The 22,272-nt window shown below is 43.2% G+C and overlaps 3 protein-coding genes across 13 annotated transcripts in view; 1 reads left to right on the forward strand and 2 right to left on the reverse strand.

Moving 5' to 3' along the window:
* The first annotated feature begins 993 nt into the window (after positions 1 to 993).
* On the forward strand, positions 994 to 5,488 carry cep41 (centrosomal protein 41). 2 transcript variants are annotated; one of them, XM_049007259.1, is made up of 11 exons: positions 994 to 1,106; positions 1,461 to 1,524; positions 1,708 to 1,755; positions 2,492 to 2,553; positions 2,662 to 2,722; positions 2,896 to 3,052; positions 3,308 to 3,471; positions 3,558 to 3,625; positions 4,024 to 4,138; positions 4,272 to 4,496; positions 4,737 to 5,488. In XM_049007259.1, the coding sequence occupies exons 1-11, from the start codon at positions 1,074 to 1,076 to the stop codon at positions 4,859 to 4,861; spliced, it is 1,122 nt and encodes a 373-aa protein (XP_048863216.1). In that variant the 5' UTR covers positions 994 to 1,073; the 3' UTR covers positions 4,862 to 5,488. The 2 variants fall into 2 exon arrangements, with proteins under 2 accessions (XP_048863216.1, XP_048863218.1); XM_049007261.1 differs by lacking the exons at positions 994 to 1,106; positions 1,461 to 1,524; positions 1,708 to 1,755 and adding an exon at positions 1,968 to 2,382.
* Positions 5,489 to 5,505: 17 nt separating this feature from the next.
* LOC125738367 (carboxypeptidase A1-like) lies at positions 5,506 to 8,953 on the reverse strand. Its single transcript, XM_049007258.1, has 11 exons — positions 8,766 to 8,953; positions 8,327 to 8,408; positions 7,886 to 8,020; positions 7,665 to 7,766; positions 7,473 to 7,574; positions 7,225 to 7,326; positions 6,629 to 6,739; positions 6,446 to 6,536; positions 6,156 to 6,355; positions 5,914 to 5,998; positions 5,506 to 5,829 (listed from the first exon to the last, which is right to left on the reverse strand). The coding sequence occupies exons 1-11, from the start codon at positions 8,825 to 8,827 to the stop codon at positions 5,642 to 5,644; spliced, it is 1,260 nt and encodes a 419-aa protein (XP_048863215.1). The 5' UTR covers positions 8,828 to 8,953; the 3' UTR covers positions 5,506 to 5,641.
* A 1,929-nt stretch (positions 8,954 to 10,882) lies between these two features.
* LOC125738366 (carboxypeptidase A1-like) overlaps positions 10,883 to 22,272 on the reverse strand; it is a 31,084-nt gene continuing 19,694 nt past the window's right edge. For 6 of the 10 annotated variants that reach the window (XM_049007257.1, XM_049007253.1, XM_049007255.1 and 3 more), the window contains 9 exons: positions 15,656 to 15,799; positions 15,085 to 15,183; positions 13,898 to 13,999; positions 13,664 to 13,762; positions 13,460 to 13,570; positions 13,298 to 13,388; positions 12,494 to 12,693; positions 12,317 to 12,401; positions 10,883 to 12,176 (listed from right to left, as the gene is read on the reverse strand). In XM_049007257.1, the coding sequence (XP_048863214.1) occupies positions 11,989 to 12,176; positions 12,317 to 12,401; positions 12,494 to 12,693; positions 13,298 to 13,388; positions 13,460 to 13,570; positions 13,664 to 13,762; positions 13,898 to 13,999; positions 15,085 to 15,183; positions 15,656 to 15,745 (1,065 nt within the window). In that variant the 5' untranslated portion in view covers positions 15,746 to 15,799 and the 3' untranslated portion in view covers positions 10,883 to 11,988. Of the gene's footprint in view, positions 12,177 to 12,316; positions 12,402 to 12,493; positions 12,694 to 13,297; positions 13,389 to 13,459; positions 13,571 to 13,663; positions 13,763 to 13,897; positions 14,000 to 15,084; positions 15,184 to 15,655; positions 15,800 to 16,537; positions 16,626 to 17,798; positions 18,389 to 22,272 lie in introns of those variants that run through there. The other 4 variants (XM_049007248.1, XM_049007251.1, XM_049007247.1 and 1 more) reach the window with 4 other exon arrangements.

The raw sequence follows: 22,272 nt of genomic DNA on the forward strand, positions 1-22,272 counted from the left end.
CCTTTGTCCTTCTTTATTTCACAAGCATGGAGGTCTGGCCTCATTCTCCATATAGATTCATTTGTCATACACAGACAGTCTTTCCTAATTTTAACAACTATATATTACCAAAGTCTTATTATTAAGATACAGATGTCAACAGAAAGGAAAAGAAGAATCTGTTTTTTTATGACAAGTAATCAAATAATCCGTTGGATTCCATCTAAATCGACACACTCTATAAATACCGCGTATCATACTCTGACATACTGTGGGTTATATTGAGTCATATCCGTAGCAAATTTAATGTGAATTTTGGCCTCATTTAGTTTGACCTCAGTATCTGCCTTGCTTTGTTATCGGTTATAAACACGTTATTAATTTATCCATGTTTAGTAGTCAAATAACGCTCACGTTGTGATGGTGCAGAGCTATCTGCTTTACGATGGTAAAACGCTGCTTGCTGTCACACATCTCTGCAGAAATACACGTTTTCGTGCGCACAGGCATCACTGTATGCAAGCTGTGCTACTCAAATGTGCTGAGGTGCTAAATTAACATTTTTAACTTTAAGGGAGAAAATACAAATAAAACAGATGGACAGAAGCAAATATGCTTCTAGTTTGCCACAGATGGCATTGTATCAAAACTGTATCAAACTATCTAATGGTGTAAATTTGGGTTAACCCCCCCCCCCTCCCTAACGTGCGCCCATATGTATATCATACTTTATTCATGTAGGTAGGGATACAGTGTCACTCCAAGCTGCTTGCACGCAGCTGAATATTATTGAAAATAACACAGAATGTCTGTTATTGCTATTTGCCTTACCTGCTCGTCGCTTTGGACAAAAAGCGCACGCTAAATAAAATGTATATGAAATATCAATGCAAATACTCAATGACAGTGCGCAGCCTCGCAGCGGTGCGGGGGGGGCGACTCTGTATCAGCTATTGCTAAGCAACTAAACTAAACGGTTGATCGGAGTAAGACGGCCTTCGAACTACGCCCGCTCTGATTGGACGGCGGCAGGATTCTGGCCAATAATTTAAGGTTTTGTTGGATGTGGAAGTTGAGTATTCCGTTTGAAAAATATGTCAGCTAAAAGAAGCATTGGGAATGCAGAGGTAAACGGCATTTGGGACGATAATTTGGGCTGTTAGCGGTAATTTGGGGACATGTTCATTTCATTGGTTTTGTCGCGTAAAAAGCAATGCTGTTCAACAGCTGGTTAACTACAAATCTAATCTCTTTGGTGTGAAATTTCATGCGACTACTAGCTGTGCTCGCTGCACAGTTGTGAAAATACAAAATATTGTTTTTGTATGACAGATAACGCGGAGTAATAAGCAGTCGCTGTCAGGAGGGTGTTGTACAGTGCGAAGATGTGGATAAAATAAATTAAAAGAAACACGGGGCAAGTTATCGTAACACTTGAAGGACGAAATGGTAGAATAAGTGTTTTTTTTTTTACGTTTCAGTACCTAAAGAGGAGAATCCCACAGAACCCCAGATATCAGCATGTGAAATCAAGGCTCGACACAGGTATTTTTATTCTCTGTTCTAATGTCTACACAGTGAGCTTTCAGATGTCTTACGGACAGGAGAGCACAAAGTACTCTTTGATTGGAAGTCCTTTCAGAATGAGGGCTGATTACATCTGTGCCTGTTTGTCTAGCAGCATATGGGAGATGCATCTGTCTTTTAATCCATATCTTCATTTCTCAGGCTGCAGCCTGACAAAGTACCTGGACAGGCTGGAGGAGATGAAGCGGAGTAAGCTGATCTTCTTGCGTGAAACCTCACTTGGGACATGTAATCACACCTTCTTCAATGCAGCATTTAATTTGCATTGCAGATGGACACCTTTTCATGTTTGGCCGGCAGGTTTTGGGTACCATGCGCTGTAAGGGTTATTGTCACAGTGCTCTTCTAAAGCTCAATGGAGGAGGTTTCTGCTGATGGTCTCTTGGCCAAATTATCTGGCTCTGTGAGGGAGCTCTTTGTTCAAACACTTTGTCTGTTATGGGTTGTTCTGATTTCTCAGGGATAACAAACACTGATTCCTTCATGGGGAACAGCGGTTGCTTTGTTACTCATACTCAATTTCCTGTCAGCCTTGGAAATGGGGCATACTCTGTCACATGAAGCTGGGTGTTCTGTTTCTGTAACATTCAGAATGTGGGGGTTAAAAGAGAGTTACAGGTGTCTTCAGCAGGCAGTTGGGTGGGATAGGTGGTTCATGAGAGTGGTCCTGTTGTGGAGGTGGCCTCAGCAAGCATGCAGATGGGGACGTTTCTTGCACGTCCTTCATACACAGTATAAAAATCTGCACCGGGATGAATCTCATTAAGGAGTGGGAAGATGTAGGTGATGATGCAAGTGATGAGTGCCAAGGTCCAGGTGAGATGTTCTGTTGAAATATCTTTGGAAAAGAGTTTAGAGTATTAAGGTACTTTTCAATTGTTCTGTTAAGTCTTACTAAATGCAGCTTGTTTTGTTTGGCTTCTAGATTACAGATATAGAAGGGGTGAGCTCTTTAGAAGACTCAAGGTTTCCACCTTTGCTCAGCTGGTGAGCATATACCATGACCTGATGTACCTGCAGTAACCCAAAAGCTTTCTGGCTTACTTGTGATTTTCAGACACTTGTTTTTTATGTGTATTTTTTGTTCTTCTCCAGGTCATTCAGGTTGCCTCAGTGTCAGATGATGAGATTAATGGAGAAACACAGAATCTAAATGGTACTATTTTCACTACTATTTATAAACTAACAGCATATTTGTTAGCAGTGTTGCTCAGTGTATGCCCGTAGAAGCAGAAGTTTACCTCATTAACATGCTTTAAGGCTGCAGTGCTCCAGTTGTAGAGCCCTATTAGAGTAATGCAGCAGCGTAAGTCCTGTCTCCATCTGCAGACATCCCCACTGTATCACCCGAAGCACACGGGGACCATCTTCCCGAGGATCATCTTTCTGAGGACCCTTACAGCTGTCTGCCGACAACGCCTGTGCAGTTTGATGATAACAGTGTTGATGTGGATGTGGAACTCTCCCCACGGTCCACGCTACAAAGGTAACATCAGTAAGCTGCTCACTGTCTCTTCTGTGACCCGTAAACGGATCCCTCCGTGTCTGTCTGCACGGCAATGAATGCAATAACTGCATTCATCGAGCTCTCCCTGGCGCTGCCACGTCCCTGTGTTTGGCTGTAACCATAGCCTCCTCAGCGGACCGGTAACTTATTTACTCTTTTTCAGCCGGGGGATCTAGGGGGGGATCTTGGAGTGACCCTAGATTGGTTCATTGAGAGATGCGTTTTCATTTACAGCGTCATCAGCGGCGTGGGTGAACTGGACCTGGATGGAGAGAGATGTGTGAAACTTGCGGCAGTGTGCGGCCCCCAGAGTTGGGAGTCGCCCTACGCAGACTGTCCCTACCTGCTGCTGGACGTGCGCGACAGGGATGAGTACGACCAGTGCCACGTGATCAGCGGTGAGCTGCAGGTTGTTCGGCCCAGTGGGGGCCATGGTCCCGGCCTGCAGTGCCGTTCTCACACGTGTGCCTCTCCCATTCGGCAGCTCACAGCTACCCCGTGGCTACTCTATCGCGGACGATGAACCCCTACATCAAAGAGGTGCTGGACTACGTATCCACACGTGTGCATGAGCCCTGAGCATCTGCAGAAGTTCGTGTCTCGTTAAGTGTGCTTTCTGTTTATATTGTCTGAAATGGTCTCGTTAACGTGTGATGACTTTACCATATGTGATATTCGGGAGCAGTGTTGGCTCGGTGGGTTAAGCCTTTGTGCCTGTGATTATAAGGTCACTGGTTCGAGCCCAGCCTTGCCATGTCTGCATGTCCTTGAGCAAGACCCTTAACACCCAGCTCCCTGAGTGCCACAACAAGTGGTTGCCCTTTGTAGCCAGCTTGCTACAGAGAGTAAGTTGGGGGAGGTGTAAAGAGAATTTCCCTGCTAGGATTAATAAAGTATCAATTACAATTATTTACCCACAAATAGTATTAAGCCTTAACTGAGCACTGCAGAAAAATGCTCTTGGTAAGATTATTATTCTGTACGATGAGGATGAGAGAATCGCCTCCCAGGCTGCGACTACCATGTGCGAACGAGGCTTCGAGAACCTCTTCATGCTCTCTGGAGGTGAGCTCCCTTTGACCCTCAAGCCTGGCATGGGTCAGTTATTGCTGAAGGTTGTTCAGATGCCTTCTCCAAGTCAGACAAAACAAAGGTTGCACTGACACTGCAGGCTTAGCAGTCTGCCTTTGGCTTGTAGGGCTGAAGGTGCTCGCTCAGAAGTTTCCGGAAGGCATGACCACGGGCACCATCCCAGTCCGTTGCCTGCCCTCTCCCTCAAATGCTGGACAGCCACGGCACTGTAGCTCCCGCCCTGTAGAGAAGGCGCCCCACCCCGCAGAGAAGAAATGGCGCTTCACCCATGAAGATCTGAGCAAGATCCAGATCCAGCTGGAGGAGATGCTGATATCGACTGACAACAGCAGTGAGTAGCTTGGGAATCAGCTAAACATACCATCTGAGAAGAGAGAATGTCTCTCTTCTAGGTTTCAGACCCATGAAAGGGTGTCGTGCTGCTCAGCTCATATGATTTATCTTGGGAACAGGGCTGTGACCCCTCTCCTCCACTTAATTTTCACCTAAGGCCCTTTTATGTCTTTGATAGAGCGGTTGTGTGTCTGCGTCTCTGTGCATCTGCCCATTCACACACACACATGTCTTCCAGGTCGGCTCAGCCGAATGTCCGTCTCCCGTGCTGAGTCCCAAACTTCCAGCGCAAGATTCCGGAAAACTCCCTCAGTGACGGGTTCAGAAAGCGCCAGGTCACAGAGCAGCAGGCCCTGGAAATAACGTTCCCAAACGAAGCTGTGCATTCCCAGTAACTGCGCAGTTCTGTGCCGACTTCCAGGTTTTGTTTGTGCGCCTCACCTGTGCTTTTATGCTTCCCGGGTTTGCTTTATCCCTTCGGTTTGATCATGCTTTACAGTTGCTGAAGTCTGTTTTTGTTGATCGTATATAACAGGTTTGTGTTTATACTATGCATCAGACTAGCAAAGGTGTAAACATATTACAATAATGTCAAGATACGTTATCTAACAAAACATTCGCACTTCACCCTTACAAACCTGCTTTTATATTTGTAACTGGTTTACATGTAGCTATTTAATGATTCTCTTTACTGAATATTTGTTCTTAGTGTTTTGCTTGATTGGATTAGTCCTTAAGCTTCAGTTAAATTTAATAATAATTCTCAGCATGCAGACTGTGTTTACACTAATGATTATGGCATTAAATCACAGTGTAACTTTTCTTTGTCCACAAGAAGGTTAAAATTATAGCTCTATTTTGCTGTGTGAAATAATGGTCTGCCTGCTTCCAAAAGAAGCAAACTTACCTTTAAAAACATGTTTTTACAGAAAAGTTCTGTTCCCAAGATTGTGCTTAAATAAAATGCATTTTCTAATGGTTTAAAGGAAAGGACAGCACCCTCTGTGTACTGTGATCAGTCTTAGCTACTAATGTAGTGTCTTTATTTGTCATTCTGGCAAAGGTGGATTTGATCATTTAGTAATGCAGTATGACTATGCATCTGTGCCCATTGAGCAGATGCTGCCGTGATGAGGTTACAGTTCAGTACATGTTGTCCTTGGCGTGCTGCATAATGACCATCAGAGCCAGCCAGGTCTCCTCTGCTGTTGGAATGATCTGATTGGCCGGCAGAAGGAAGCCGTAGCGCCCAGTGTCACGCAGCTCGAAGGTGTACGAGTACTTGATGCCCTGCTTGTAGGTCCAGTCAATGGTGCCACCGCTGGCTTGGTCTGATGGAGACATTGAACAGATGAAGAACAGCTGCCGGAATTTGGCAAAAGTGTAAGAGAACCAACATGAAAAAGGTTACTTACAGATGGTGTTGATGATGCTCCCGTATCTGTAAGACGTTCCGTAGAGAGATGCCAGCTTAGTGATGGCTTTCTTTGCGAGTTCATGCTATAAAGAAACATGTTTCAGGAAAACTTTGAATGTCCTTTTAAGTATATGTGTAAACCAAGAGAACTTAAAACCACATCAGAGTGTTTCTGAAAAGTCATTACCCATTTCATACCTAGTTAGAGTTAGTGTTGAGGATAAACTCTGGCTGACTCACCAGCTCAGTCTGGTCAGGCACTGGAGTCCGGGTGTATCCATAGGGATACATCAGCATCTGAGAATAGCTGTGGATGGACACGAAGGCTTTCAAGTTCTGGTGTGAGTTCACAAAGTCTACAATATGCTTGACCTCGGGCTCCGAGTTGGCCTTGGGTCCGTGGTACGTTTCGGAGCATGGGTTGGCACTGGCACCGGCACCTGTGCAGGGGAACACGCAGAACCAGAAAGTGTTTAGCCTCTGATGCGCAGATTTGCTATAGTACACCGTTATTGGAATATACTGCATACCTCCAAATCCAGCATCCCAGTTTCTGTTGGGGTCGACCCCAACACAAGTAGATCCAGAGTTGGGCTTTCTGGTCTTACGCCACATACGGTTCTATAAACGCACATTGCGTATTATATGTAAAACCAAAATTCTTAGCTACAGCTGAGTGATTGTGTTAGTGGGCACCTCTTTGGTGGACCTACAGTGGTGTGGGTGTAGTAGAAGCCGTCGGGGTTGGTGACGATCTCCAAGAAGATGTCCATCTCATTGAGGATTGCAGTGAGGGCGGCGTCATGCCCATAGTCACTCACAATCTGTTCATAGAACAACAGAATTTATTGAACTATGTTATTTTTGTAGCTACTTGTAGTAATTTGCATGTGGTTCCTTGTAATGTCTTGGATAGCTATAGCTGAATATATAAAGCAATGGGCTTTTCATTCGTGGGGCCAGGGCTCGTGTTCAGATGTAATATTTTCAAGAACTTCTCCCTCAAATCTCTAAAGTGGTTCTTAATACTTATCTGTTGTACTGACAGTCAACCATTTGAAGTCATAAAAGCATGATGTGACTGATACATCATCCATCTTCTAATTAGATTATGAGTACAGGGTTGCAGAGGCAACGCCTAGAGCCTGCTGCTTTACTTCCGGACAAATGTGTACATGTTTATGTACTATGCCGGTATCATCTTCAAAATATCGAAAGTGAGTATTGTGTAACTATCTGAGAAAGAGACCATGCAGTGATATAACAACTGGCTGTGGCTGAGTGAGAACGTCACTGAAGGGATGCTCACCTTCTTAGCGAACCAGGTTCCGCTGGCCTGGGTGACCCATTCCCTGGAATGGATACCGGTGTCGATCCAGATGCCAGGGCGATTTGATCCACCGGTGCTAAACTACGGGTGAGAATAGAGATTTTACAAATTACCAGTAAGATGTGGCTGGATCGCAAAGGTGAGTTCATTGCGTTGGTCAGCACTGGCTCATTTCCCTGACTGCAGATACACATTTAAGTTCCCCTCCCTCCCAGACGATGAGGTACCTTCAGTACATATAGCGGACGATTCTCATAGCTGTTTCCAATCTGCAGCTTGCTCACCAATGTGGGATTTTCAGCCACCAGCATGTCCATGAAAGTATAGATCTGAATACATGAGAAAAGTATATTAAAGGATGATTGATCTCCTGCTATTGGACCAAATGGCCAGTTCACACAGAGTTTGTGGTCTCTAACCTCACTTAGGGTGTGGTACGTGGCATAGTTATAATTGTCTGTGCTCCTCGGCTCTGTGAAATGAGGACTTTGCATCTCACGTTGCTGCTCATCCAGGATAACCTTCACAACAAAAGTTTGTAAGTTTGTCATTTTGTCATTACAATGTATGCAGGGAAAAAACTTCCATGTTTCATATCTCCTCCTTTTTCAAAGCTGCTGTCTTAGCATCTTTCCTGTACCTGTAGGTCCTTGATCATGATGGAATGTTGGATGTTATGGAATTCCAGGAAGGCCTTGACCATCGGAATGCTGTGGAAAGGAACATGAATATCCACAGGGAGGGCAGGCTGGCTTGCTTCTCTCCAAACATCCAACTAGAAGTAAAAAGGCTGTTTTGAACTCATTTGCTTTCCATGATTAGCTATTTACACTGCAGCACTGTACTGCACTGCACAAGCGGTTAATGCTGTGGTATTTTTTCATGATCTGCTTCTTGTCCACAATGTAGTGTACGTTTGTTTAATTTAATAAATGCATTTCAATAAAGCACTGCACAGCTACCTTTCTTAACCACGGCAGTGTTTGTAGATGCTGTTGTTTCTTAACTGGCGTGCTGGGGGGAATGTAAATCTGGAGTATGAGATAGGGAGATACATGCTACCATGTGAGTTCTGCCACACCTCCAGATCCTCCATCTGAGTCAAGTCCTGCAGCAACGAGATCTGCACCTCATCCTTGGCCAATATTCTCAGCACCTGATCACTGGAGAAAAAGCACTGGGTTAAGAAAAAAATGTGTGTGTGTGTATGATCTTTGCTCTTAACTATTTAATAATAAATAGTGATTAAATAAATAATGAAATAAATGAACTAATAAATAATAGTATTTATTCCATTCCACCCTATATTTTATGAGTGTGTGATGCGTTGACTGAGAGCTGGCTACCTCATCTCATTGTGCATGTACACAGTGATGATAAAGTTGACTTTTATGTTTACTGGGTTGCTTCTCAGTACATTCAAGACAACTTGTTAAAAAATAATTCACAGTTACTTGCACTTTAGTCGGAGGACTCCCGTTAATTATGAGCAGAGATAAAGGAATCATTTGATCACTTACCCATCAAAAGTCTTCAGGCCAAAAATGGCCACGAACAGACTGGTCAGCACAAAGAGTCTCATGATGGGTGCTGGGCTCTGTCTGGCTCTCGGGCATGTTTATAAGCATGTGTGTCCTTGGCGTTATCCTGCCACCTCATCCATATCTGTCCTTGCCAAACACACACCAGCTGCTGCAGTTCCCACATCAGTCCCTACAACCTTTCAAGATTGTAACATCAGATTCACACCTGCTATTTCAGGCTAATTTTCCATGCAGTGTGAATAAAATTATTTTTTCTGTAATTTTTAGTTCCATATATATATAAGAAATATATGAAAGAATAAGGATTTTTTTTTCCGTTTTCATTAAGTACACTATAATACATTCACAGAACTTTAGTAAGCAACAAGCATTAATATACATTGATGAGCAATCCATTAATAAACATTATGTGATAGTACGATTGTAAAGTCTTGCTAATGTATATTAAAGCTGTCATGCCTTGTTTATTGAACGTGAATTTTTTTAAGACAAGTTAACGTTTTTCCATGCAGCCTTTGGGTGCACAAGGAAAGTTTATTTGTGAACAGCAATACAAAGAAGACCGGAAACGCATGAGGCCACAATGGGTCCAAAGCAGGGAGGTCTAGTGTTAACCTAAGACCAGGACTAAGGTGCAAGGCAACAAGGCAGCAGGAGCCCTACCTGACATTGACAATGACTAAACCTCACATAAATGGGCCCTTATACACGAGGAAGACGAGGACTAAACAAGGGACATTTGTGAGTAATTGAGAGACAAAGGGAAGCAGACTGGAACAGAACAAGCAGGGACACAACAGAGCAGACAGAGACCTTGCAATACACAGGTTTGGGTGTGTAGGATTCCTGAAGGTGTATGGAGCAGCTTTTTGATAATCAGATGAATCCAGCCAATAATAACCAAAATAAAAGTCAAACTATTTTTGACTGGCTGTACAGACTCATTGATCTCACCTATTTGCTGCTTAGTACCTAATGTACATAAATGGCGAAGGTTGCCTATGTATGTCTATGTTTATTTTTAAGAACAGCCATATAATTTATCAATTATGATAAGTTAATGTAATCTGATGGTACATTATTGGTTGCTTAATGATACAAGAAACATGACTGTTTAATTGATTCACAGTCAATTCTGGCTTCAAACTGAGGAAATTGGGTGATTCTATTATGAAAGTCAAGGATGGGGGTTTGCTGGAAATGTGTGGGAATACTACTGAGAATGATCCAGAAAGTTAAGTTGTGTCTTTGTCTGGAGGTGATTCACTTTTAATTACCACGAGGTAGACAATAGAAATTTATTTGCGTTACGTTTCTCAGTTTAAATTATGCATAGCAAATGTACTGTTCTCTCTATGTGTTTTACCTCCTAAGTGTTAACATAGATAAAGAGCCAGCCAAATTCCTTTTCTAGAGTCAAACGAGTGAGTGTGCTTGCTCCTTTAATAACCTCATACACTGTGGACAAGTCAAGATAACAACATTGAATTGGAGTGAAACTAGATAAAAAGATACAAAAAGGAACTTAATGTACTGCCATATAAGCAGCATGTAAATATGAACACTTAACATTGTAAACCGCTAGGTATATAAGCTGAATAGCATATATATATATATATATATATATATATATATATATAGAGCAGTGTATAAAACATCACTGACAAACGTCAATCATGTAAAGAACATGTAACACAGCCATTGTTTTCTGAAGGATACTCACTATGGCATTAGATTACAGAGTAGAAACTACCCACATGCAACCACAGCTTAACATGATTTTTCTCATTTCCCTCGTCTCTCTTCCATTGCAGGTGCCAAAATAAAGGCACCAGTATCATTCATGAATTTAACAACCCAAAATGTTTTAACAGTCAACTTAATGCCTTTAATATATAAACTGTATTCAGGGCAGAAACAAATGACCAAAGTAAGGTCAAAGATGGAAGTAGGGTATTGATTTATTCTACAATCTTTAATTTAATAGTTAGGGTGCCCTTTAATAACTTGTCAACTCTCAAGCCCAGCCTGCTCCTGTAAACAGACCTTCAGCAACACACTGGCTCAGTCAGTCCCACCACCATGCGACACTGTGCAAAATTAGACATTTTTATTTTTAGAAAAAAATAACCCATAATCCGTCCGAGTGGAGGAAACATCTCTTTCCACACAGCTGGTTTTCTAAGGTTCCAAAGGTAGTTAATGGTTATCCAGGTATCACTCTAAATGGGTATTAATCTGTGTATTATTATTTTCAATCTTCTAACCACTTATTCTGTCCGTTTTGTATTGTTCCCTGCCTCTTACCCTGTGTGTTTATTTGAATCTGCATGTGTTATCGTGACAAACTAACATGTTACATGTTGGGAAAAGTGTGGATCTTAGCAGAAATTTCTAGACCTATACAGACGCTCCTCTACTAATGAACGAGATATGTTCCAAACGGCCGTTCGTAACTTGAAATGTTCATAAGTCGTTATTCGACATCATTTTAAGGGTATACACAAGTACGAAGAACTAGGATGCTGAGTGTACGCACGCTACGCTGCTGCGCGGCGGGAGTAGCAGCCAGAAATCGTACTAGGCGGAATTGGCCTAAATTTTTTTTTCTGATGTTGCGGACAGGAAACGGGAGCCCAATGAACACAATTTCAGACATACAAATGAAGAGGACCGTAAGTTCAAAGTTCGTAAGTTCATAGGTAGATGACCATCTGTGTTTCCCAAAAACATAAACACTGTAAAATATAGAAGCTTACAACTGCCGATTGGCCACCTGCTTCCTATCACAGTGTAATAACTACATTCATCTGTGTGTAGGGCAGGTTTTATCACAGTGATCAACAGTGCCTCAGTTCTGGGGGGCACTGTGTGTCTCTGTGGGTTATGTGCCCGTGGTCTGAAGGTTACCAATTTAAATCCTCTGCTTGGCAAAGTAGCAACATCTGTCTTGGGGCCTTAACCCCCCGAAAAATGCTCCTGGGCTGTTGGATGGACAGTTGACCCTGTGCTCAGACCACAAGCTTCACTCTCACCAATAAGTACGCGTCTTAAAAAGGAGACGCCGGATATGTGGTAACCAGCACACGGAAATGAATCTGTACTCACACTTGTACAAGCGGCAAATAAATCAACTTTTCAAGAGTATTTTGTGATGAAGTTGCTCTTTACTTCAGCAATAAGAAGTTCAGCGTTTCTCTTAATAGTGGTTATCTCGCACATGCTCCATGATGGTGAACAAGGCCAGCCATGTTTCCTGTGCTGTGGGGATGATCTGACTGGCTGGCAGCAGGAAACCATAGCGACCGGTGTCACGCAGCTCGAAGGTGTAGGAGTACTTCAGGCCGTTCATGTAGCCCCAGTCTACCATCGTGCTGCTGGCTGGATCTGTACAAGAGTGTAGATAATGCCATGTTTGCCATAAAGCTTAAATACCTGCTGGAAAATATTTCCTGAACATTGGCATGTCTAAACCCTTCTCATAAACATCTCATTTATGTAAGAGGATAGAGATTCTCTGGCCATACATATCGTGGAGATGATACTTCCATAGCTGTACTTGGTCCCGTAAAGGGATTTGAGGGCATCCACTGCCCGTTTGGCTAGGTGATGCTGCAATTCAAAACAGAATGATCCAGTCAGCTTTCAGCTGTGGCCAAAACAGCAAGCCTGTCAAAAGTAGATGACTGGGATACACTGCTTACCAGCTCTTCTGCGTTGGGAACAGGACTGTAGCTGAATCCGTAGGGATACATCAGCTTTTGGGAGTAACTATGGATGGTGACCATGGCCTTAAAATTGCCATGATCCAGGATAAAGTCAACAATAGCTTTGACCTCTGACTCAGAATGGGCGAAGGTTCCGCTGAAGGTTTCTGAGCAGGGGTCCATGCTAGAGCCAGGACCTGAATTTGGATGGGCGGAGCAGCGCATGGTCAGGTGCTGCAATCAGCCGTCCAACCTGGAATCATCCTACTAGCTAATCTGTTGAATAAACACTTTTTGGTCAAGAAACGCCAAAAGACCCATCTGCTCCAAGAATAACCCTACCATCCCATACCATCCCATGTTCCCTGAATGCTCTTAATGTTGCACTTGCTGCTGATATTTATAGCTGGTATTAATAGCCGTCTTGCTTTGTATCTCCTGCTCAAATACTGCATACAGGTGTACTTGGACATTCATTAGAAGCACTGCCACACACCTGTAGGGTTGGAGGTTCGAGTCCCAACCCTGCCTGGAGCTTGTAGGTTCTCCCTGTGTTGCATAGCTTTCCTCTGCCTGATACAGTGTTGTTGTGCCACTGAAGGATAGGCAGTTAGCATAAGTGAAATCTGTAAAGTTGCTCATTGTGTGTGTACCCTGAAATAGACTGACATCCCCTCATGGGTGGAGTCCCGATTTCCTGCATGGGATAGGATCACAAACCCCCTCTAAGTCAGTACTAGATAAGGTGGATGGATGGATATCACTGACCCATGATGCTGCTGTATCTAAGCAGGCTTATACCTCCAAAATCCGCCCCCCAGTTCCTGTTTGGATCGACTCCGATACAGGACGAGTTGGCGCTGATTGATCTGGTCTTTCGCCACATGCGGTTCTGCAGAATAGTACGGAGTGTTGACATCTATAACCTCTAATGCAGAGCATGTATTCAGTTGTGGTCCTTACCGAGGTGTGGGAGAAGGCATAGCCATCAGGGTTGAGAACAATCAGCAAGAAGATGTCCATCTTGTTCAGCAGCGTGGTTACTGGGGGGTCCTGGCCAAACTCTGTCACAAGCTGACAGTGTATCATGTGTGCAAATCAGAATTAGACTCCACCCCCCCCAGGTGTGCAGCTAAAGCAAAGGGGTATGTTGGAAAAGCTACAAGCCTTTTTTGCTGTCCAGATGCCGACAGCAGGACTGATCCACTCACAAGCATGAATGCCAGAGTCGATCCAGATGGCGGTTCGGTTTGAGCCGGTGCTGAACTGGACATCGGGGGAGACGCGAAGCGAGTACTGAGCAAACAATAAAATGGCTGATCGAAGCTGGAAACCTATGCATTTGTCAACAAAAATGTCCCCTTTTTTCTGCAATACAAGAATCCATTAACTCCACGGTACCTTCAGCACATGGATGGGACGCTTCTCATACGACTCGCCGATGGTCATTTTAGAGAGCAGCTCAGGATTCTCAGCCACCAGACTGTCCACCCACTCATAAATCTGTAAGACATGGATAAAAATAGACGGAGAATTCCAAGGTGGACTTTCAGGCCAATGAATGCAGTGGAAACACTACAGTACAGAGGAAATGAACCTGCTGTCATGCCCTCATTGCACAGACCAAGATGGCGGCACGAGTGCATTGCCAGGCTCAGGGTCTGACCAGTTTAGTTTTTGACCAAAATTAGTTTCTCATTTACAGTTTTTCTGCCAGACCTAACTGTGCAGATTAATCATATAAACAACCGATGCTGCACAAATATTATGCTACCACCAGAATTGGAGAGGACACCATGGCCAAGTGAATGATTGAGTGTAAGCGTACGATGACAGCGCAGACACCGCCCATAAAGAAGGGGCAGACAGAGAGGATGGAAAGCTATGTTTAGGCAAAACCCACTGTCCAGCGTTACCCTTCCGTGCCAATAAAATTGACAACTATCCATCTTCGAAATGCTTTTCCTGGCCCAGATCACCTGTAACCTAATTCAAGTAGTTTAGGCTATTGAATGTGAAGCACATGTGCAAACATTCTAATATTAATTACAATTTGCTTATAATTTAAAAAACAGCCATCAACTCAAAATGCTGGACCACTCTCTCATTACAGCAGAGACTGACACTTTTCATAGATGTTAAGATTTACTACACACATCTGCTCAAAAAGCAAAAATGGTCAGACTACATAGCAGCCCCCCTTATCCGTGGAGGATGAGTTTAAAGACCCTCCAGCAGATGCCTGAAACTGAGGATGAGTGGGGACTACTATGAATGTTTATGATCTCAAAAAAAATTAAGACCTAGTAAACTTAAAATTTAAGACTTAAGACTTTAAGGCCTTTCATTTTGAATTTAAGGTATTAAGACTTTTTAATGCCCCACAGACACTTGAGTATGTACAGGGCAGTACAGTTATGTACAGTAATGACAACTACTTACTTGTGTTGATGCTCTAAGTCAGTTTAATACAGCTACCGTTGGCATAGACCTGCAAACGGCTTTAGGTAAAGATGTCAATGAAATGAATAAATGTGATTGGGTGACCACCGAGATCACCCTGAAGAAGAAAGCACCGCATATTTTACCTGCTCTAGCGTGTGGTAGGAGCCATAATCAAAGGCCCCCGTTTCACGCTCTCTCTGAGAGGACCGAGCCACTGCCTCCATCTCCTCGTCCAGGCGAGCCTTTGGAATGACACAGGGACGTGGCTGACGCAGTTCTGCCCACAGGAGGGGATGCAGGCCTCAGCCCTTACTGACGGCCCAGCTACCACAGGGCTGCAGCATCTGTTCCAAACTCTCTCCAGTACGCTGCTTTGCTGCTCAGAATCTAAATACTGTGCAACGTAAAGCCTTTTTGTGTAACGCAGGATGCTGTCCTTTGTTAATTACTTCGCTGGATCTGTTCTAGACTCTCTCCAGTGCTTTACGGACTTTGGAAGGCACCACATAAAATACACTGAAGTGAACACAGATACGTGTAGATGTTAATTCAAATGCAAATGTGTGTAGTATGTGCAGTGACTTCATTTTCTGCATGCAAGATTTGCATTAATACTTCATTAAAAACACAAAGCAGCGATATGCTAATGATGAAATACTTTGCATGCTTTCGTTCTTGGACGTTCACGGTGGGACTTGCCGAAGCCGTCACTACCTGGATGTCCTCAATCATGATGTCATACTGGATGCCATGAGAACTCAGAAATGTTTTCATGGGCTGGAGCTTGGAGAAGGGGATGCGCATGTCCAGGATCACCTGGGACCCCCTAACTGAATCACTCCAAAGGTCCAACTGTGCCTATATGAGATAACAGGAAAGAAACATTGCGAATTATCACAGTGCACTTCAGTGGTCACCAATTGGTGGACTCAAACACAAAATTTTCTACCTCTAAACCCTAAACTGTACTAAAATCAAGGGTCCATAGCATAGTGCTTCTAGTGGTTCTGAATGCTCTGTTCCTTCGGAGCGCAAAGTGATGAACTTAAAAGAAAAAGAACCAAAACAAATATGCGATTCCTCCAGATTGTGGGGGTATGGATGGCAAAGCCCCACGATGGGTCGGCAGTATTTAATTAACACATTGGAATAGTCAATAACATTGAACAGCACTCCGCACTCCCACGCGCTAATATGAAAACAAAATTCAGACACTCCTCTACTTACGAACTTTCCGACATACGAACGGAGGACTGCAAGTTCAAATTGTGTTCCTTGGGCTCCCGTTTCCTGTCCGTAACAATTTTTTTTCTGTCGGCCAATTCTGCCTAGTATGACTTCTGGACGCTACCCCCGCCGCAGCGTAGCGTAGCGTGCGAACTCCCAGCATCCTAGTTCGTTGTACTTGCGTGTACCCTTAAAATGATGTCGAATAACGACTTACGAACATTTCAAGTTACGAACGGCTGTTCGGAACGCATCTCATTCATAAGTAGAAGAGCGTCTGTATAGGTCTAGAAATTTCTGGCAAGATCCACACTTTATTTTAGAGGGCAGAGGTGTTGTACAGGTTAAGTGCAGGATAGATGCTGCTACCTCCATGTCCTGCTGTAATTCATCATACTGCTTGCGGAGAGATGCAGACTGCTCCTCACTTTCAGCAGTGATCCGCAACACCTGGTCACTGAACCCAAAACAACACTGAACACACAACCTCTGTTTCATGATCCCTCATATCAATTAACTCTAACCCAATGAACTACGGATGCAACAGCTCAAAAATCTGTAAGACACTATTTTGATTCAGTAAGTATCCATGCATCCATCCATTTTCCAAACCGCTTATCCTACTGTGACAAGGGGGGTCCGGAGAGTACCCCGGAAGCGGATTATTTCATAGTGTAGCAAAATACACTTTTTATGGCAGCATTTTTCTTTATTTGGATAACAGTTTTGCGAGGTTATACATCACATTTGATGTGGTACAGTTGGCCTTTATTATTTGTAACCAACAGAATACTATCCACAAACATACACCCTGATCCATAAACGTTTAACTATCCACAAATATGCATGTTTTGAGTTTTGTAAAATATCTATTTGCACATTTGTGGATCGCGTTATATGTGGGACTTCCCTCATGTGGAGCATGAGAAAGCTCACCTGTTATTTTTGTGGTCAAGTTAGTTGGTCTGAAAAACTATTTAAGGCAGAGATCACAATGACTTAAAAGAGGTGTGCATCTCTTCCTCAGAAAACGAACTGAATCGCATCTAGGTACATGGGCTACTATACGATTCAGGGACAACATATTAATACAGAACTCCCTCTTACAATTCAATGCGACCTGATACAGTTCTTAACATTTGTTTAATGTATACATTCATTTGCCATTATAAATTTAAAATAACCCAGTTCTATAAAAACTACATTGCTTACCTTCATAAATGTGGAATCCCAAGTATTTTTTTTATTACATTATGGCACAGAAAAGACAAATGCATCATTTCATAACTACATATCATTGTGTTTATTACCTTTTCCAATAAAATAGATAGAAAAAAAGAAACTTGTGAAAAAAACATTTTATCCCAGTGAATATAAACTGAAATCCCACATATACCTACACTCAGGTTCCTCAGCTTGGCAATCAGTGGAAATAAATAAATAAATAAAATAATCATAATAAACACATAAGTCTCCATTTCAATTCATGAACTTTGCTATTCGTATCGGTTAAATTTTACACCACTAACAATTACTAATCAGAACCGTCATAACTGGTTCGGCATTTTCGGAGAACTGTTGCATCCACATTTCTAACCCGATAAGCAGAGTTTTGAATTCTGACTTTTACCCGATGAAGAGCTTCTTGCTGAGCGCAATACTCAGCAAACAGCAGAAAATCACCGAGAATCCCATCACCTTCCTCATCCTCTTCTACTGGTAAACCGGCCTGTAGCAGACGCTTCAACATGAACCAGGGACCGTGGGTGATGGTGGACCTTACTAACCAGGGTCCTGCCTAGAAGTGGCCCCTTCAAAAGCCGCCGCAAAAATTTGATTTGGGTTTCTAATTTTAATGCTTTCTGTTATTATACAAATAAATAAACGTACACGAAAAGTTCTGTTGTCTGCCTGTTGTTTCCTTTGCTGCCCCCTTGTTCCCCTCCCCTGATTCAAAGGCAAATGTGGTTTGATCCTCCGGTGAGCAAATCGAATAATCAGCCTTATATTAATACCATCAGTATATGCAAACGATCAATCATGAATCCAAATGAAACCTAAACTAAAAGCATAATTTAAGGAGCGCATATAGTGACAAAGAAATTTGGACGAGGGAAGGCATTTGCTGAGAAGTTTCTTTCAGAAAACATATGAAGTTACGAACAATAAATACGTTGCAGTAACGTAAATTAGGTTGCAAATAAGCAATTAGTTAGTGAGCAATCATTAATAACAAGCACAGTCTGATAAAGAAAGAAGAATTTTATTCAGTGCAGCTAGTAAGCATTTTATTTGTAGTTAATGTAACACACATTGTTTTTAAATAATAAATCCAGCGAAGTTGGTCTGTAACCTGGAACAGCTTCAGAGGGAGATAGATAGATAGATAGATAGATAGATAGATAGATAGATAGATAGATAGATAGATAGATAGATAGATAGATAGATAGATAGATAGATAGATAGATAGATGTAAAAAATATATATACATGTAAAATATATATATACACACGATAAGGTGCTGGTAAGTAAGTTCACAGAGGTAGAGTTTTCTAGTGTACTAAATGCAGATAATTATGAAAATTACACATGTGGGGTAACTGCTTGGTATTGTTTGAGATCAGTGCTGTGAGGTCAGTAGTGTGATGGATGTGGGGTACAAACTGCTCCTCAGCTGGGTTGTGCGTATGTACAGGGTTCTGTAGCGTCTGCCAGATGGCAGAGCTGTAAAGAGTTTGTGTCCAGGGTGGGAGGGGTCCTTGGTTATTTTTCCAGCTCTGCGGTTGCACCGGGTGAGATGGATTTCTTCCAGTGATGGAAGCTGGGTGCCAGGGTTGCCCCCTATTGGCCGGAGCCTGTCAATGCTCTTCTGACTTAGCTACATCCACCACATCTCTACGGCTCCTCAAAATATATTTAGCCCCAACTATGGAAACAAAACAGAAAAGAAGTAAATGAAAATGACAGGCCTTGGAAAGTGCGCCTCAGCGGGATATGGGCTTCAAGACGCTCTGCCATCTTTGCCCAGACTGTTGTGCTCAGTATTTCAGTGGCTGGATGCAGTTGGCCGTGCTCCATTTAACGTCTGTTCTGCTCTGGTTACAGTCTGCTCTGGTTTGCACGGGTTACAGTCTTTTCCACAGGATGGAGCCACAGGCAGGGAGGTAAACATGATCCGGTTATGGGAAGTTTATTTGTGAAGCATGTTCTTCCACCAGGGGACACTGTTTTTCATTTTGAGGTTGAGGTAGAGAAATTACTCCAAATCAAAGCAAAGAAAAACAATACAGTAATAAGGCACAGATACGAAGAGAAGTTAGAGATGCCGATTTAGGTCGTTGTACTGAGAAGCCTGCTGGTGTAAGCTGGGGAGATGGGTGAAAACACATGTGGAAACAGTGGAAGCAGGATTCAAAGGTCCAACCCTGAAGATCTGAGGCACCAGTGTTCCCCACTGAACCACCTTAATGTCAGTGAACATCCTTACCATCGACCCCTGACCCTTTTGTCAGAGAGCATCCTTACCCCTGACCTCTGCCTGACGTCTGAAAGAATCCTTACCCCTGACCCTAATGTTAGAGAGCATCTTCTTTTTATTAGCAAGGTCAGCTGTGGTGATGTTCGCCTCCTAGTCACCATCTATCACCCCCTACCACTTCAGCAGGGCCTGCTGCATGCACTGAAGAGAGGAAGTGCATCTCGGACGGCTTCCGTTTCCTCTCATTGTGCTGCGAGAGAGAAACTCACCCTACAGGAACCGACTCTGCCTCCTGCCTTAATATTTGCAGCGTAAAGTCTCACACTAACACTTCTGTGTGCCTGACAAGGAGCTATGCGTCCCAAGAATGTTTCAGTGTCAGTCAAATAAGAGTATTTTGGAATTAGTTTCTGCCTATATAGTGAAGATATTTATTCCAGTTTCATCTGAACAGGGGCTGGAGGTGGTTTAGAAAGGGGACTTTTACTGGCTGGTGCTCCATGCTGAGTGTAAAGGGTTAGGGTTATGGTTTAGGGTTAGGATTACGGTTAGGCTTAGAGGTTATGGTTAGGATTAGGGTTAGGCTTAGGGGTTTTGGTTAGGATTAGGGATTCCCTCTGATGTCAGTACCACTCTGTCTAGTCCCCAGACCCACAGCCTAATGGACACACTCTCTTCATCTGCATTTACATTTACATTTATATTTATATTTTTGCTTTTGTCCAGTGTGTCGTACTGGTGAGGGAAAAAGTACATTACGAACATACGTGCAGTCAAGGACCTGGCTGCGCATTAGTGCAGCTAGTTTAAGGTTCCAGTGAATATCCAGGTGCAAGAAGGTTGGAGCAGGAGCTACCCAATGTCTGCCAAACAAAGCGAGAACCAAGTAAGAAAATTACACAGATCAGCAGAAATAATCATCAGCAACACTGAGAGCATTCAGGGAATATACAGTGATGTAGGCTGGTAGAGAGGTATTCACGTGAATCTAAAGACATTATTCTCAAACATTTAAACCTTAAACAGGAAATGCAACATCTGCCTAACTTCAGACAATATTCACATTGCCATTATATTTAAAACAACAGTCATTCTTAATGAATACATTTTTCCACAATTCTCATAGAGGCGCGGAGCAGCAGAGCATCAGAATGGCAGGAAGACACAGAGAGAGAGTGACAGACAGCAGAAACAGGAAGAGGCACACAGACAGACTGACAGAGACAGACAGGTTGACGCAGACAGACAGAGCGATATAGGCAGGCAGACAGACGGATGGATGGACTGATTGATTGATTGATTGATTGATTAAATGAATGACAAGAAACAGTAAGAGTGCAAATGCCCAGGAAAATACTCTATGAATTTTTGTAGTAACACTTTAGAAATAAATAGTATTGCACAATGGGTACCACAGTGCTAAATACACAGCAGGTTGTACTGTGACAGTATTGCAATGAAAATCCTTGCTCAGAAGTTGTAAGTCATGTGCCATGTGATTTTCCACACCATGTATCTGGTTCTAGCTGCTCTACTTGACCTTAAAATGCACACAGAAGTAGCAGACATTCCCCCCAGAGGACTGTACAGTTAGCTCTGATATCCAGGCTGAAACTTTGCACAGATGAGGAAAAAAAACTCTCAGAATGAAAAAAGATCTTTCACAAGAATGCACGGGTGCCTTTTATGGTCAAGAGTTGAGAAATGGTTCTTTTTAAAGAACTGTGACTCTGTTGCGCCTCTGGGGATGCGGCCGGTGTGTCAGGGCTCAAAATGGGCCACAGCGGAACCCGTCCTGCACCGCTCCACCATACACACACAGGCAGAATCAGCAGGTCGGGTCTGATGTGCTCACATAATGCCTGTGTAACTCGAGCAGGAATGTTCACACTGCCTCTGCCTGGTACCACCTTACTCTCCTTCGCTGGGAGATGAATCATCCCTCAGTGGGAAGAAAGATCTGCGATAATTTGATGCTCCACGTTTTGCTGGCTTTTCTGAAATGCAGTGATATGGTTCAACCCCCAACCCACTCCCTGATTACACCCCAGTATTTTGGGGGGTGGCTTGAACACGCCGGTGCGGTGATTCAGGGTGTTACTCAGATATGTCAGTGCAGTAGTGGATGCATGATTTCTTTTCCTCTTTTCTGGAAAAAATAGCAGGCAGGCAGCTGCCCACCTCTGTATATACCGGAAGCCAGCCTTAATCGCCTGATTTACAAATGAAAATACTGACACATAAATTCAGTTTATTTTATTGGACTATAGCACAGAATGTTTGGTGAAAGGCTAGGGCACATGAAGGACATGGTTGTAAACTCTCCATCACTGACTAGAGGGGGGCAGGAATGCCGTCCAGAAGCTTGAGGTGTGACACCATAGTGACTTTCCACTGATATACAGTACGACATACAGTAAAGCTGCATGATGCTGACATTTTGTTAAATGAAAGGAAGGAAAAGTGTTAATCCCAAATAGAATCTCTGGGTTTTTTCCCACATGCTAATTACAGGTGCTTTCAAAATGCCAGAACTTTTTTCTGGAAAAAGATCCATTTTCCAGAACAAGGAACTTTCGGCGTGTTCACACCGCAGGAAGTCGGCCTGATTGTAGTTCCTCGGAGG

This window comes from Brienomyrus brachyistius, chromosome 3, assembly GCF_023856365.1.
Source record: "Brienomyrus brachyistius isolate T26 chromosome 3, BBRACH_0.4, whole genome shotgun sequence".
NCBI classification, from domain to species: Eukaryota; Metazoa; Chordata; class Actinopteri; order Osteoglossiformes; family Mormyridae; genus Brienomyrus; species Brienomyrus brachyistius.